This window comes from Vombatus ursinus, unplaced genomic scaffold (assembly GCF_900497805.2).
Source record: "Vombatus ursinus unplaced genomic scaffold, bare-nosed wombat genome assembly UNPS02014830.1, whole genome shotgun sequence".
In the NCBI taxonomy this organism is placed as follows: domain Eukaryota; kingdom Metazoa; phylum Chordata; class Mammalia; order Diprotodontia; family Vombatidae; genus Vombatus; species Vombatus ursinus.
Window position 1 is genome coordinate 45,891,342 of NW_020954608.1, and position 18,362 is coordinate 45,909,703.

At 35.1% G+C, this 18,362-nt stretch overlaps 1 protein-coding gene across 10 annotated transcripts in view; it reads right to left on the reverse strand.

Moving 5' to 3' along the window:
• Positions 1–18,362, reverse strand: part of PLEKHA5 (pleckstrin homology domain containing A5) — a 182,910-nt gene that overhangs the window by 58,470 nt on the left and 106,078 nt on the right. For all 10 annotated transcript variants that reach the window (XM_027838661.1, XM_027838658.1, XM_027838660.1 and 7 more), the window contains 2 exons: positions 17,850–17,965; positions 14,088–14,555 (listed from right to left, as the gene is read on the reverse strand). In XM_027838661.1, coding sequence (XP_027694462.1) covers positions 14,088–14,555; positions 17,850–17,965 — 584 coding nt within the window. The remainder of the gene's footprint in view (positions 1–14,087; positions 14,556–17,849; positions 17,966–18,362) is intronic.

Genomic DNA, 18,362 nt, shown 5'->3' on the forward strand with positions numbered 1-18,362 from the left:
ACACATGCCCATCTTATATTTCCATTATGAATTCTCAGGTGCCAATAGTCACTCTCTGTCCCAAGGGTTCCTTTGCTTCCAGTTCCCCAACTAGATTCTCTTTGCTGATCAAAAATTAAGTTCAGAATAATGGCAGTAGACTACTCATTAAATTAGGGATGGCATCTTGGGGAGGGAGGGGGAGAAAATTTAAAAGTCAAAAGCTTTTGGAGTCTGATGCTGAGTGGTGAGCAGAACCAAAAGAACTTTGTACACAGTAACAGCCATGTTGTGTGATGACTAATATTGATAAACTTAACCCTTCCCAGCAATACAAGGATCTCAGACATCTCCAAAGGCCTAGTGATGAAAAATGCTATCCACAAGCAAAGAAAGAACTATGGAATTTGAAGGCAGACCGAAGCATACACTTTGCTATTTTTTTTTCTCTTCTGTTGACTTTTGTTTCCACTTTATGGTGGTTCCTCCTATTGGTTCTAATTCTTACTTACAATATCACTAATGTGACAATATGTTTAATAGGAATGTATATGTATAGACTATATCAGATTGTGTGCCATCTTGGGGAAGGTGATGGGGAGGAAGGGGGAGAAAAATTTTAAACTCAAAAGCATATGGAAGTGATTGTTGATAAATCAAAATAAATTAATTAAAAAATAAAATCATCACTCTTATAAAAAAAGCTTTTTGAAGTGATTATTGAAAACTAAAAATAAATGAATTAATTTAAAAAAATTAGGGATGGCAACTAGATTTATGATTTCACTGGTATAAAGAATTCCCTGACAAATGATGAATGTAGTGTGGAGCCTTCTTTGAAGTGTAAGAGTCTTAGAGAGGTGCTTAAAGCACTGAGAAGCTGATCAAATGACAAGGTCATAAAGCTCTCGTGTCAGAGACTTGAACCCAGGTCTTCCTAGCTTCAGTGCTAGTTCTCTACTACACCGCGCGGCTTCTCTTGCTTATTGGGGCAGCGAGGTGGTGCAGTAGGTAGAGTGCCCTATTCTGGAGTCAGGAATACCTGTGTTCAAATCCAGTCTCAGATACATATTAGCTGTGTGACCCTGGGCAAGTCACTTAAATTTTGTTTGTTTTAGTTTCCTACTCTGTAAAATGGGAATAATCATAGCACCTCCTAGGGTTATATTATGAAGATCAAATAAGATAAAAATTGAAAAGTGCTTAGGACAGTCCCTGTCACATAGGAGGTGGCTATGTCAATGTAAGCTATTAGTATTGAAATACTGTTGATAAATACAGTGAAGTCATGATAGTTGTTCTGGGGTACTCCATCTGACTACTGAATTAGTCTGAGGTAAGTATCTGTGCGGACAATAGGGACAACAGGCTAGTGAGATCTAGCCTCACAAAACTGAAAATAAAGGGGGTTTCATTTGACAATTTCCCTCTCAATAAAAGTTCACTCACACTCCTGTCTTTGTAGTTCTGATGTCTACTTTACTATGCAATAGAAATAGCATGTAACTACCAGAATACAAATGTTGCTTTTTGGCAAATTAAACTGCATATCATTTCTTAATACACCAGAATGGGGGGAAACCATTGGAAATAAATGAGTCCAGGATTAACATTTTTACAACTTTTCCATGCAGATTTGTGCATGTGTCAGAAGGGGTCGCGTTTGTCCAGTGATTGTTATTAGAAAATTCGGATCACAATTGTGTATTGCTAATCATTGATCGTAGTCCCAAAAAAGCCTTGTGAAAATGTTATGCCCTGTGAAACAGCAAAGTAACATAAAACAAAATTGAAAATATAAAAGGGACAGCTCCCTGGCTAGCCTCAAGCATAATTCTGGGATAGACACCTTTTTCAACTGTTCAATTTGAGACTGGCCAGTACTACCATGTGAATTGACAGTTGCAGAACAAAAATACGTGCAAGATCGAAAGACCATTAAAAGAAATCAGACCCAGAAAAATTATAAAAGATCATTCTACAATTGAAGATAAAATGATAGAACACAGTTTCCAAAGTACCTCTGTAGGACAGATGGTCCTTGAAAAAGACAAGTAACTGCTTTATATTGATCTTTGAGTTACCTTGTAGAAGAGAAACAAATGTTTGCAATTCCAAGTCAGAGCAAAGAGAGATATCATCATACAGAGACAGGAGTTTCAAGGTACTACAGCAAAAACAATCAAATAGTCCCTGAGAAAGTTATCATTATGGCTCTGTCTTATTAATGAATGAAAACACACTTAAAGGATTACTATGTGTTAACTGCTGGGAATACAAGTAGAAAAAATGAGATAGTCCCTACTCATAACGGGCTCCTACACTACCCTGTAATTCAGTAACACCAGTTTTCTTGCTATTCCTCTTACAAAATATTCCATCTCCACTCTGTGCATTTTCACTAGCTTTTCCTCATGTCTTGAACTCATAATCTCCATCATCTGGCTTACTTCAAATTTTGACTAAAGTCCTACCTGTGACAAGAAGTCTTTCTCAGATCCTCTTAATGTTACTACCTTCCCTCTGAGATTACCCATTTTGTTCGTACATAGTTGTCTGAACGCTGTCTCTCCCATTAGAGTGAGCTCCTTGAATCTTTTGCTTTTCTTTGTATTACTAAGGCTTAGCATAGTAGCTGGCACACAGTAGCCACTAACTTTATTTTCTTTTTGACAGGGTTACTAAATTGATAGATCAAAGGGATATTCTAGCTGTTTACCTATATTTTAACAAAGCATTGATAAACTATCTCAAGCTTTTCTTATTTAAAAGATGGATATGTGGGCTACCTGATAAAACAATTAGATGGATTCAGAACTGTCTGAATGGTTGGACTCAATAATGGTTTAATGTCAACTTGTAAGGAAGTTTCCAGTATAGTGTCTCAGGTAGAACCCATGCTTGGAATTGTGCAATTACGAATTTTTACCAATGACCTGGATAAAGGCACAGATGGCATGCTTATTAAATGTCCAGGTGACACAAAACTGGGAGGAATATACAACACAATGTGATGAGGCTGACTTCTGCCCAGCAACAATGAGAGACTTGCCTAAATCTAAATCTTGAATGTTGCAAGCAAAGCTCCTGTTTGGTGATCACATCCTTCGTGAACATACCTAGTACACCTGCTTCCCTTTCCTGCCTCCCCTTGCTTGTGGTTAACTGCCCTTATAAGATCATACCCCACACCAGGCTGAAAATATAATACACAAATACACAATAATAAACAACACACAAAATTTGTGTATAAAAGAAAGCCCCTGTCTTTTCTCAAGTTGCTAGTACCCTAAGGACTATCCTACCACTTTTGCATCAACAAAGCCCTCTTGACTAGGAGAACATCTGTCTCCTGCATTCCTTCCAGACAACCCAACTCTGAACCTCACACACCTCATCACAGTGGATGATAGTTATGATGCACAAAAACCTGACAGGATAGACTACTGGGCTAAAACAAATAAGATGAAACTTTTATAGAAATAAATATGAATTCATACAGAAGATGAAAAAGATCACCTTCCAAAGCATAAGATGGGGGGTGGGTGGGAAGAAACAGGGCTAAAGAATAGCTTGTCTTTAAAAGATCTGGGTCTTTTCAAGGACTGTAAGCCCCAAATGGATCACCAGTGTAATACTGGCAGCAAAGAAAGCTAATGCAATGCTAAGCTGCATTAAGAGAGGAAGGGTCACAGGTTTGTGTGAAAGTACTAGAAAGAGTAAGAATAAATGCACTTTTCCTTCATATGGTAAATATAACTATCTAAACCAAGGGCAAGGAGGACAGCCAAAATAGTACAGCCTACTTCTGCCTACAATTATCTAAGAAGAATGCTGGATAGAGTAGTGGATGGGAAATCAAAGGGGAAATTGCAGTGGATGATCTATCTAAGTGTGGAACATGGGTAGGCTGGGATCACAGACTCAGCTCTCAGAACTCTGAACTATGGCAACAACATAAGGTAGTAGGAGTTGATCAAAGACTGAACCCAAGCCTCAAACAGTGAGCGGTCTGTCTCTTAGAGGGGCCAGGAACACAGACTCCAAGCCTAGAGCTTGGAGCTATGTCTGTTGTGAACAGATGTCTGGGATCGATCTTGTATGAACTCAGAGCCCATAGCTCCCAGCACAGAGATGCCCAGAGCAGATCATAAGCTTAGTCTTCCTCCTAGAAAAGCAGTTGGAGGGAGGTGAAAGGATCACTGATTCAGGTCCAAGAGAGCTCCCAGCCAGGCCACCAATGACAATTCATCCAGAGCCCTGGAAAAATAACTAAGCAAAGAAGATAAAGAGCTTGAGAACCAGCAATGCCCAAAATACAAATCCAAAAGGGGAGAAATACTACAAAAACCTACAAGCAAAGCCACAAAGAAAAACATGGCTTGCCCATAAGATCAATTATAATTGCAAAGAAATGATGTAAGAGTTAAAATATGGTAATATAAATGAAATGAGAATGATAAACAAACGAACTAGAAAAGAAATGAGAGCTTGGAAAGAGAATTAACAGCATTGTGCAAGAGGTACAAAATCTAACCCAAATAGCAGATTCTTTTAGAATTAGAACAGACCAAACAAAATTAATGATGTCATGAAATATTAAAACAAAGCCAGAAGATGGAAAAAACAGAATATATCTCACAAAATAATAAGGTGTATCATATAAAAAACTAAAAATAGAGCAGAGAAGTCAAATAATACAGACTTAAAACCAAGAATAACTAATATCCAGCAAATGGGCTTTTAACGAAAAAGAGCTTCCAAATATTTTGATGGAAAAAAAACCAGAGCATTCAATGGAAACTTTGAAATAAAAACACAGGAGTAAAGAGAAACACAAAAAAGGTAAATAAAAGTGAGTAGTTGGAAAATAATTTTATACAGATGAAGTGGTATAAATGAAGTTATACAAGCACATCCTAACAGCTGTGATGTTGGGGCAGCTAGATGGTGCAGTGGATAGAGCACCCGCCCTGGAGTCACGAAGACCTGAGATCAAATCTGGCCTCAGACATGTAACACTCACTAGGTGTGTGACCCCAGGCAAGTCACTTAATCCCAACTGCCTCACTCAAAAACAAAAACAAAACAAAACAAACCCAAACAAAAACAACAAAAAAAACCCCAAAACTGTGATGTCAACAGGGGTCAAAGAAGAAATTAAATAAGATAGAGACCTTGGGGGTGATCTGTTACATTTTCATTATCTAAAAAGAAGAAAAGTAGGGAAAAAAGGAATGGGAACTTATATAATTGGGGGTGTAAGTAGAAGTCTATACAAAGCACTCACACTGAAGTGATATTAAATGAAATGAGCATAACTAGAAAACAAATTTTATTTTGAATAACATCTTTCCCAATTACATGTAAAAACAATTTTTTACATTCATTTTTTAAAAATCTTGAGTTCCAAATTCTCTTGTTTTCTCCTCTCCTTTCCCAAAATGGTAAGCAATTTGGTGTGCAATCATGCAAAACATTTCTATATTAGTCATGTTGTGAGAGAAAACACAGAGCAAAAAAACCAAAAGAACAACAACAAAAAAAACCCCATGAAAATAATTAAGAAAATGAAAAATAGTATGCTTTGATCCGCATTCAGACTCCATTAGTTCTTTCTCTGGAGGTGGATAGATTTTTCATCATGAGTCCTTTGGAATTATCTGGAAAATCACTGTATTGCTGAGAAAAAATTTTAAACAACACTATAAAAACAACCAATTTTGAAAACCTTAAGAAATTTGATCAATGCAACGATCCATCGCAATTCCAGAGGACTGATTATCACAATTCCAAAGGACAGAGGAGGCCACCTCCTCAAAGAGTGGTGATGGACTCAATATTGAGTGAGACACATTTTTTTCTCCTGGTTAGTCAATGGGATTAAGTGATTTGCTCATGGTCACACAGCTAGTAAGTGTTATGTGTCTGAGGCTGCATTTGAACTCAGATCCTCATGACTCTAGGGCCGATCCTCTATCCACTGCGCCACCTAGCTGCCGAACACACACATTTTTGGACATGGACAATGTTGAAATATGTTTTACTTGGCTATGTACATTTATTGCAAGCATTTTCTTTCTTCTTTTTTCCCCTAGGGAAAGGGAATGAGAGAGGGCAGATGGTTGTTAATTGAAAAAATATACAATTTAAAAATACAACCATGGGCAACAATCAGCTGTAATGGAAAAATCAGAAGCCTTTCCAATAAAATCTGGTATAAAACATGGTTCTGATATCTATAGCAATATTATTTGGTATAGTTCTAGAAATGCCAACTATAGCAACATACAAACAAAAGAGGTTGAGGGAATGAGAATAGGCAAAGAAGAAACAAAATCATTGCTTTTTGCAGATAATAGGCTGTTTTTCTCAGCCTTCCCTAGAAATTCAATAAAAAATTACTAGAAACAATAACACAGTAAAGTAGCTGTATATGCTCACAAAAATCAGTCTTTCTGTACATTACCAACAAAGCCCAACAAAAACAGGTACAGAGGAAATAACTGGTCATAGTTGGACCATGCTAATATAATAAAAATTATGGGAATATCTAAATTAATTTATAGACTCATTGCCATACCAAACTACCAGGATTATTTTGTGAACTAGAAAAAAATGATAACAAAATAATGAAGTAAGGTGGGTGGCCTGTCAGTACCAGGTCTCAAATTACATACTAAAAGCAGTAATCATCAAAACTATTTGTAACTATTTGGTTACAAATGAGAAAAGTAGGTCAGAGGGAGAGATCAAGAACACAAGATACAAAAGCAAATGACCACAGTAGGATAGTATTCAATAAATCCAAAGAGTCTATACTTCTGAAACACAGACTATTTACTGAAAGCTGAGAAACAATCTGGCAGAAATTAGGTTCAGATCAAGAACTCACATTATATGACCACAATAAGTTCTAAATGAATATATGACCTTGACATGAAAGGTCAAACCCATTAGTGGAAGTGTGAAGTAGTTACCTTCCATAGTTACGGAAAGGAGAAGAGATCTTGACCAAACAAAGGACAGAGAGGATCACAGGCAATAATTTGGGTAATTTTGATTATATAAAATTGAAAAGGTTTTGCAGAAAAGCAAAGCAGTGAGATTTAGAAAGGAAACACAGTTAACTGGGGCAAAAAAAAATCTTTGGAGTAAGTTTCTCTGATAGTATTGGAAGGATTGTGGGAGAATAGGCATACTAATGCCCATCATGTATCATCAATATGCACTGTTGGTAGACTAGTGACTTGGCACAATCATACTGGAAAGTAATTTGAAACTATACCCCAAAAGTCATTAAACTATGCATACCCTTTGACACAATACCATTTCAGACCACAAAAATATAAAAAGAAAGTGAAATTACCCATATGTACAAAAATATCTATAGAGTATTTTCTCTTGTAGCAAAAATCTAGAATCAAAGTGAGCGTTCATCAGTTGCAAAGTGACTGAACAAACTATGGTGTATTAATATAATGGAATATTTGTACTGTATGACATGACAAAAGGGAAAAGTTATAGGAAAAACAGAAAGATTAGTATAAAATGATGCAGAATGAAGTGAGAAGAACTGGGAGAATTATTTATATAATTACTACATAGAACTATTTAAATAATTACTGCAACACAACAAAGAAGAGGTGATAGAGAAAATATGTTTAACTATCATAGCATACAATCAATTTTTTCCGGGCTCCAAAATCTTCATGAGAATACACACATTTCAGGGGCACTGTTATCCCTGATGAAAGATTAAGAAGCGAGTAGACAAGTTTTTATAAACCTTATTTGATAGCAAACCATATCTTTAGGCTCACAACTGACTGAAAAGTACAGAGGGTCAACTGTGCTTATCATTCATTTGCTGATTAAAAGAAGCACTGGCTTCATTAGTGCAAAATTCTATTTTAAATGTCTTTATCCAAGAAGGTTTTTCTTATCCACCTGTTAAAATCATACAAGATTCCATGAGAGAGACATAACAACAGCATTAACTTCATGGAAATTTTTAAAAATTATATAACAAAAACAGTATTATGAAAAGAAAAACAATAATAGATCAAGCAAAATATTTACAGGATATATGAAGGATGGTTTAGATTTGTTAAGTACATGAAAACAGTTGAAAAGTAACCATGGTAATTCTCATTCCACAGTTAAAAATTCAAAGTGTGTGAAGAAACAATTTTCAAAAAAAGGAAATAAAAATTGTTAAATCATTAAAATAATGCTTGACCCCATCATCATCAAAGTAGTACAGATTAAAACAAACCAGAGGCATGGATTCACATACAAATATATTTTATATTTACTTTTATGCATACATGTAAATGCTACCCAGCCCTAAAAGGCAGTGTGGCATAATGGATAAAAAATTGATTTTGGAATCAGCACTACTTTTAAGACATACTGGAAGTGTTAACATGGGCTAGTCACTGAACCTCTCAGTTAACCCCATCATTTTTTTAAGTGTACATTATAAAGCAGAGGCTGATTTCTACTAAAGGAAGGAATTCCCTTACCACAAGTGATCTGGACCACTGAAATTACAGTGAAATCAGTTCCAAATCACCACCAACCCCCAAATTAAAAGAAAAACAAAAAGATAACCAAACCAGAAATCCTCACCTCCCCCCCACCCCCCGAATGTAACACTCTTTGAGGGCAGGGAAAATTTTCTTTTTTGGTTTTGTATTCACAGTGTTCATACAGTGCCTGGCACACTATAAGATTAATAATGTTAACTATTTTTATTTCAACTAAGACTGTAAACTTGTGGGACTAGAAGAATGATGATGATGATGACCTCATTAGGAATTAGAAAGTTAGGAAGGAGGTGAATTTTGAGGGACAAATAATGAGTTTCATTTGGACTTGTTGAGTTTGAGATGCCTATAGTATATGGGCAGGTGGGTGGCACAGGAGAGACCACTGGCCTTGGAATCAGGAACAATCATCTTGATGAGTTCAAATCTGGCCTTAGACAATTGTGTATCTCAGGGCCTCAGACAGTTGTGTGACCTTCGGCAAGTCACTTAACCTTGTTTGCCTCAGTTCCTCATCTGTAAAATGGGCTGGAGAAGGAAATGGCAAACCACTCCAGTATCTTTGCCAAGAAAACCCCAAAAAGGGATTGGACATGACTGAGAAACAACTAAACAATAACAAAATATTACATCTAGTTAGAAATATCCAATAGGCAATTGGTAAAAGGGACTGAGAACTTAGGAGACATTTTTCTAAGGAAACAATCTGTTACTCATAACGGATTCATTCCTAAATCAGCTATTTGTGTATAATCAGATCATCAGAGCAAAGAACAAAACTAATACAAGCTAGAAAAAGTAAATAAGTGAAAAAGATATGGCATACAATTATAAAAGAACTCCAGTTTGACCTGTTTAAGTAAGTTATTGAACCTGAAAGTTGGGAAATGGACAGAAGAAAGGACTTCTACACTAATTCTGGACTCATATGTAAATTCAACTGCCATAACAAGACATCTAGAAGAGCCTTTAACATTCTTTAGTCAGAAAACACCTGTCTTACTTGCCAAGTGAAAAAATTTGGCATCCAGGGCAATAATGGTTTAATAATATTTGTAAAATTTTACAGAGAAGGATGGTAGAAGATCATCATCAGCATTGCCTCAAGACAAAAAGAAGCAGTAGAGGGAAAACCAGGATTAAAGATATCTAGAAAATAATACACTATGACTTAGTTGGATCCATATCATTACTAAGATGGTTCAACATAAGGAAAACAATAAATATAGCCATAAAAACAACAAAAAAATTCAATATAAAAAAACCCCAACAAAATACAGCACTTACTTATGTTAAAGATTCTAAAAAGGACAGAGCATAGAAGGGCCCTTCTTTAATATGATCAAAAGCATATATATAAAATAAGAGTTAGCACCAATTCTGATGGAGAAACACTAGAAGTGTTCGCTGTACAAACAAGGATAAAGCAAAGATTTCTCCTCACTTGAACTTGACATAGAACTTGACATAGTTCTAGAAATGCTAGCTATAACAATAACACAAGAAAACAGTATCAATGGTATTACCACTAGCAAAAAGGAGACAGAAAAATCTCTATATTTGGATGGCATGATGGTGTAATAGGAAAACCTCAGGCAATCAGCAAAAAAAGTTGGGATAATAGTAGATACAACCATGTAGTAATTCATAAAAAATTATTATCATTTTTCTATGTATTTCTAACAAAGCTCAGGAAGAGATAACATAAAAAATTATTATCATTTTTCTATGTATTTCTAACAAAGCTCAGGAAGAGATAACAAATTCCTTTAAATAAAGCCACAAAACGTGTAAAATATCTGGGAATTAACTTACCAACAAACACAAGATTTCTACAGATACAACAATTATATGATTACAGATATTACTGTTCATAGTTAAGTCACGCTAATATTAAAAATGATAATGCTACCTATGCTAGTGGTATATTAAATTACTAAAGGGATAATTTTTATTTTTTTTTTAAGGAATAGACAAAAAAGAAATAAAATTCATTTAGAAGATCACAAAGTACATCAAGGAAATAAGAAAAAGTACAAATAAAGAAGGTATAGCATTACTTGATCTTAAACTACATTAGAAAGCAGTAGTCATGAAAACTATTTAGCACTACTAGAAACAGTAAAGCGTATCAATAGGAAAGACCAAATAAATGGGAAACGGACACAACTGAAAAAATAGCCGAGTGCTTAACGAACTTGAGAACACAAATTATAGGGAGAAAGATTCCCTTTTTGCAAGAAATCATGGGAAAACTGGAAAGCAGTTCAGCAGAAACTAGGTTTCATATCAATAACATACACCATATACTACAATATGCTCCAAATGATACAGCAAACTTTATATTTAAAAAAAGAAAAAGAGCAAGGAAAAGAGAATAAGATAAGGAATATTTCACAGCTATATCTATGAAAAAATTCTTAACCAAATACGAGATATAAGAAATCATTAAAAAAAATGATTCTGACTATGTGTTTAAAAGTTTTTATACAAATTAATGAATCAGAAATAAAATATAAAATCAACAGAATTAGAAGAGAAACTATAAGTGGGAAAATATTTAGATATAATATCTATTTTAAAAAATGACATGCAAAATATACAGAGAATTGACCAAAATGCATAATATCAAGAGCTACTCCCACATAACAAACAAACAAATGGTCAAAGGACGTGAACAAAATGTTTTCAAAAAGAACTGCATAAGGGGCAGCTGGCTGCTCCAGCCCTGGGAGTCAGGAGGACCTGAGTTCAAATCTGGCCTCAGACACTCAACACTTACTGGCTGTGTAACCCTGGGCAAGTCACTTAACCCCGATTGTCTCACCAAAAAAAAAAAAAAAAAAAAAAAAAAAGAATTGCATAGTACAAATAACCACGTGAAAACATATATATTCATTAAGAATAAGAAAAAATAGAAATTAAAATAAATTTGTGTTTTCTCCTCACACCCAGCAAATTGGGAAAGATGACAAAATATATAAATATTGAATACTGAAAGACAAGCATGCTGAAAAACATATTGCTGAATGCTGAAAAACAGATTGCTGGTAGAACTGTGAATTAGTCCACCCAAAACTGGAATGCAACTTGGTAGTATGTTACAAAAGGAAGGGAGAGACATAAGTAAAGTCATTCAAGCATATTTAAAGATGAAATGTGAAAGGAGACAAAATATACTGCCCCCTTCAAAAACAAAACAAAACCAGATGGTCAACTTCTCCAAAGATATAACCAACTCTTCATACCACCAAAGACAGGGGAACCAGAACTTCTGGTCTCGAACATCATAATACTGGACGTAATTCTAGAGAAAGTGGAAATGTTACTGAGTAAAATAAAGATGAGAAGTAACTGGACTAAACCAAATATATAAAGAGGAGGTTTGTGCTCAACCAGTAAGTAATTATTAAGCACCTACTTGGTGTTGAGGCACCATGCTAGATGCTGAGGATAAAAAGACAACATGAATTATTTCTTGGCCTTAAGGTGTGTATATTCTTCTGGATGAAAAAAGCACATACACAAGTAAGTAAATGCAAATTTTGCACAAAATAAAATAAAAATTGGGGAGGGATGGGAAGATTAGCCATAGGGATAAGAGATCATGTAGGCTGGCACTTAAGATAAGCTTTGAAGGAAGCTAGGGGGCAAACCAACTTAGACAGTATTGAGGTTAATGGCATTTCCTGAATCTGTCCCTTTTTTCAGGTCCTCATCACTAGTCAACCTTGCTATTTTAATAGCATCCTAATTGGTTTTCCTACTTCCTGTCTCAGTCTTATCCAATTTATATTCCACAAAGGTGTACAAATAATCTTCCTAAAATGGAGATCTGACCATGCTATTGCTTTGGGCAAATAACTTGGTGCTGTGGGTAGGCTAAAATACAAACTCCTCAGACTAATATTTAATGTCTCTCACAATCTATACAATTCTTTTGCGAAGAAGTATAGTGGGTAAAATATAACAGGATGCTGGACTTGAGTCAGTAAGATCTGAATTGAAATTCTGCCTCAGACTTTTACCAGCTGTTTCACTAGGAAATTCATTTAACTTCTCTGTGACTTAATTTTCTCATGGATAAAATGAAGGGAATGGATGAAATTTATAAGGTTCCTTCCAGTTCTGAATCTATAATCCAATTCAATAATCATTTATTAAGCACCTATACAAAGTAATAAATATGATACACAGATAAACAAATATAAAATATGCACAAAACAGATATAAAGCAATCCCAGTGGGAGAGAAGAAAGCACTAATAACTGAAGGAGGATAAAAAGGTCTTGAATAGAAGGTGGCACCTGAGTTGAGCCTTGACATGACATAGATTCCAAGAGCCAAAGGGCAGAAGGAAGAGTTTTCCAGCTATGGGGGCCAGTTTGTACAAAGGCACATAGGTGGGAGACAGAATGTTGTGTACTGGGAAAACCAAGCACGCTAGCCTGCCTGGCACCTAGAGTGAATGAGAGGGAAAATGTGAAATGAGTAAGGGAAAACAGGCGTTAGCAAGGTTGTGAAGGGTTTTTAATTCCAAATAGGGGTTTGCATAGAAGCAAGAAGTCACCATGCTACTTGAGCCAGGGAGTGATAGCACCAGTCTTGTGCTTTAAGAATATCACTTTGGCAGTTCTATGGAAGATGGCTCAGTTTGTCTGGTTCTAGACTGAGGTAGCTAGGTGGGGCAGTGGATAGAGTTCTGGGCCTGGAGTCAAGACGACTCATCCACTTGAGTTCAAATCTGGCTTCACACACTTATGAGCTGTTTGACTCTGGGCAAGTCACTTAACCCTGTCTGCTTTAGTTTCTCTGTCTGTAAAATGAGCTGGAGAAGGAAATGGCAAACCACTTCAGTATCTTTGCCAAGAAAACCCCAAATGGGGTCCCGAACAGTTAGACACAACTGAAAACTACTGAACAACAAGGCTCTCTCTTCTTTACCAGTTAGGCTATGATATTAGTCCTGAGGCAAGGTTATAAAGGCTTGAACTAGAGGGTACCATGTGAAGTGGAGAAAAGGGAACTGATGTTGGAGACAAGGGTGAGGAGAGACAGTATTGCACAGGGGGATCAGCTTGTGCAAAGGTGAGAAGGAAGATGACATCAAGATGACATCATGTACTGAAAACAGCAATTAGGACAGTTTGCCTAGAATGTTACGTGTGTGAGAGTAAGTAATATATAATAAATCTAGAAAGGTAGGCTGGTGCTAGATCATAAAGGGTTTTAAATAAGAAAATAGATGAGCTTAAATAAGAAATAGATGAGCTCATATTTCATACTGCAGTGGGGAACCATCAAAATGTCTTGAAAAGGGGAGAGTGATATGGTCAGATCTGTGATTTAGAAATGTGAAGAATGGATCAGAAAAGATAGAGACTAAAAGTAGGGAGAGAAGACTATTATAATAGATCATGAGGTGATGAGAGTTTGGATTGGCATGGTTATGTATATAATTTTATGTATTTATAGATTTTAGCAGAAAATCTTGCCACAATAAAAACTATCTGACTAAACGGAGGGTTCACAAAAACATAACTGTAGGAAACTTACCCCCTGGTCTCCTCCTCATGACCCTTCCCCTTCTGGATCTTAATCCACTGCTCCAGTTGCAACATTGAATTGGTTCTTTGTATAACTCGATCAGATTCGATATGAACTGGCACAGTATTATGATGACTTCCACTTCTAAGGTCTGCAAGGCTAACATTGATTGCTTTAGCTTCTGAACCATCGGTTTGAGCTGGCCGGTAGCGTCCAGGCTGATTTGTGTTGGTTGTTAAACTCTCATACTCTGAAGGCAGAGAATTCAATTTTACACTGTTAATTTTTGTTAAAGGTCTATCTTGACCATCCTTCTGAAATCCATATTTTTCAGCTTCTAAGGCCCTTTTTTCTTCACTTCTTCTTACTTCTTTCTTTTTCTGGCTGCTCTGTGTCTCTGGCTTAATTAGCACCCTATGGTTGGAAATATTATTGACCTCTCTAGTTGGTGCCTTTTCAGACGTTATCTTATCCACCCTAAAACCAAAAAAAAAAAAAAAAAAAAAATATAGGTGATTTAGTCAAAACAGATACAATAAATAACCAGTTGAAGTGAGGTTCAAATGAAATAATTTATGTGATGCACTTAACAAAACCTTATATGCTATATAAACATAAATTATCATCATTATTTTTTCCTGAGATATACTCTAGGAAAAAAAAAACAACTAAAATCACTTTTACTAATATACCAGACTGATAGATATATGGTTAGAAATGGTGGTATATCCATGGGAGAGAGGAGGAGAGGAGAATCACGGCAGATAACAAATTTGCATAAATGTAGTGATATTAAAATATAAGCATATATTGGGATATTGGTGAAAAACACAGGAATTTTTATTATAATAAGGACTGGTAAGACCTTTAGAATGTTATACCCAATTTCAGACATATGTAGAGAAACTGGATGAGAAATGTATGGAAGTAAAAAAATGGTTAAAAAAAAAAGTTGGACTGAGACTAATCAGAAAAAATGAAACAAAATTATGGGATTGTTTACAGAATTTTTAATTTCCAAAGAAGATAAAACAAAGGGAAATGACATTAACATTATGTCTATTTGGCAGTTTCTGGAAAAGTAACATTCTAGAAAATGGTTCAGTTTACTAATAGAGATTTAGCAAGCCTCCCCCGTCCAACTGACAACCACAGAATAATCATCCATTTGTCATTTAACATTGTTTCATGGTTTTTTTTTCCCCTTCAATTCATATTCTTGGAAATTACTTAGAATTATTCATTAATTATTTAAAATTAATTACTACTCAAAAGCCTTTGGTTTTTAGACTGAAAACTTTAATCATGGCGATAACTATTTTATGCCAAAATTTTCTTCTTTTAGCAGATGCTAAGCATAGCAGATTACTACTTAAGCCTTGGTTTTCTTCTATTAGGTACTAAGTATATTTTTTTAAAGTTTTCAATTTATTCCATATGGCTTTTCAAATTCCATTATGCTTAGTGGGAAAAGAGTTTAGGCTTCTTTAATGTCAGGGTATTTATATGGTGCTGTGGCAGAAAATGCTATTTTTATAAACAAATTAGAAGTGTGACATTACAAAAATTCAGGGTAGCATTTATACCGGCAAGCAAGCTAACTTTCTTCTTAAATATTATTTTCTTAAGTGGTTATGCTTCTTTAAAATTGTGAGTTAAAAGTAAAATGTCTTGTATCTATCTTCCAGTCTACTTTAATATTTAATTGAATATCTGCCCTATTTCCATGTACAATGTAATATTATGAATCTTTATAACATAAGTAATACTAATCACAAAAGTCACATATACCAACTTACTTTTAAAACCAAGTGAAACAAAGACACAGAAACAAACAAAAAATAGTATTAAAATGTAAGCTCTAATTTAAAATTGAACCTAGTTATTATTACAGTAACCAAAGTAAGTATGGGTCGTATAACGCTGGGTAAGGATGAAACCCAGATAGAATTTGAAATTATTTACACAGGAAAACTTGACTACTGTTGGGCTAAGGATGTTTTTTTGGGGAGGGTGTGGGGTGCGAGGCAATTGAGGTTAAGTGACTTGCCCAGGGTCACACAGCTAGTAAGTGTCAAGTGTCTGATTGGAGACCACATTTGAACTCAGGTCCTCCTGACTCCAGGGCTGGTGCTCTATCCACTATGCCACTTAGCTGCCCCCTCAAAGAATTATTTCAAATAAAAAATTGTTGTGCACTACCTGGTAACCTTGCTTCCATCCACTTTTCTCTCTAAACTAACCCACATAATGTGACTAGATTTATTCCCCTAATCCTCAGGCCGAACCATATTAACCCCCCTGCTAAAAAAAAAAACCTTTAGAAGCTTCTCACTGCCTGCAAACTTTTCAACCTGGCAAACAAGGCTGTCCAAGATGCCTTTTGATCTCGATTTAATTCTGTTCCTTTTCTTGCCCTATAGGTGCTAACCAAACTAAATTCTTAGCTATTTCTTAATTTTATACTCTTGCCCATCCCTATCTTCAGAAGATGAGCATCATGCCTCCATATATTCCTCCATGTCATCCGTGTCGAAATCCTCTTCCTTCATAGTCCAGATTAATTATGTACCATTTCTTTCACTAACATTCCCTCATCTTCCCAGCTTAAAATACCATAATTCCTTCCTCACACATTTCTTAATCTGTGTGGAACACCTCTTTGCTCTTATCACAATCTATATTATATTATGCTTTTTATGTGGATGTCTTAATTACCACCTCTAACACTGTAATATAGACTTAAAGATTGGAAGGTTGTTTTTCACCTTTGTATCACAGTATCTAGCCTAGTGCCGTGTACAAGTAGTAGGAAATGAATAAATGCTAGCTAAATTACTTTATACTTAACACATTTGTTACATAAAGCAATATTCAATAAATGTTTATTTGTTGATGAATCAATAAATATTTACACATATTATGGGTTTCTGTCAAATTATTTCTTGGCTGATACAATAATATTTTTATATAGAATTTTATCTAACTCATGGAGTTTAAGAAACAGATTTTTCCTTCTATTAGTTCTCAATTGTATACTAAAGTTAATTATAATTTCAAGTTTTAAAACAAATCAGACAGGAAGTATTTTCTTAATAGTTTGGTATTCTATGTGTATATTTATATGGTGGCTTAAAATTCTTATATACTAAAAAGAAAAATAAAAATGTGGAAAAATAATTAAAAATTCATGAAATTATTTAATAAAAAATCTCTATTGACAAATATTACTAGAATTTATCACAATAATACTTGTTATTAAAACCATCAGCAAAAATTAAGCAAGGTAACTTACCTTACTTACATATAATTAAACTAAATTCAGTAAAATCAATTCCCTTTTTGGGATTAAGGAGTTAAAAGAAATTATCTTGAAAACATCTGAGTAGAATTTCAATCATAACAACTAAAAATTTACTTACCTGAAATTAAAGGTAATTCTGTAAGAAGAAAAAACATTGAAGTTCGAACATTAGGAGTCTGGACTCATCTCTGGTATACTGACAGGTGAAAATGAGTGAATAGGAAAGATGGGAGAAGAGATCAGGAGAAGTTCTCAAGGATTTTAAACTGGCACTAAGATTTCAAAAAATCTACTAATCCTCATCCACTACAGACAGAGATTTTCTATGATAATGATAAAGCTATTAAGCACTTGCACACAGATACACATGCACACAGAAGCAAAAACAATTATAGGCATGCCTATTCAAATGAATGGAGGAAGACGCATGATTGGGAATCTCCACGATTTCTCCTGTGTGCTTTTACCTTTTGACAGGTTCTGTCTGTACAAGTGCAGCATCTAGCATGGCTTTCATCCACAGCTCCATTTCCTTCCCTGTATCAGTGCAGAAATAATATGTCCGCATGTTTGGATGGGCGGCCTAATTGGAGATGACACGGTCATTTCAAGTTAAAACATGAGGACCTGGTAAAAGAAAAATGGGGGGGAAAGTTAGAAGTTGCTCTTCATCTAGTTCCCTTTTATTACCATTATTTTTTTTTAATTTAAAATGTCTTTTACAACAGAAAGCTTTTTATTTCAGGGAGGAATTAATTTCAGTTACTTTTAAGATAATATACCTACTTCCATTATGTCCCACCTTGCTTTTCTCTGATATTTTCAATATAAAATTAAACTGGTAGGTTAAAAGGGAGCAGAAATTAAGTACACAGACTGAGTCCAGTCTTAGCAATTTTTATTGCTAGCTGAGGACCTCATCTCTATTTACCAAAGAACAATGACTCACCCTAGGTTATCCAGCAATCGGGGCAAAGTAA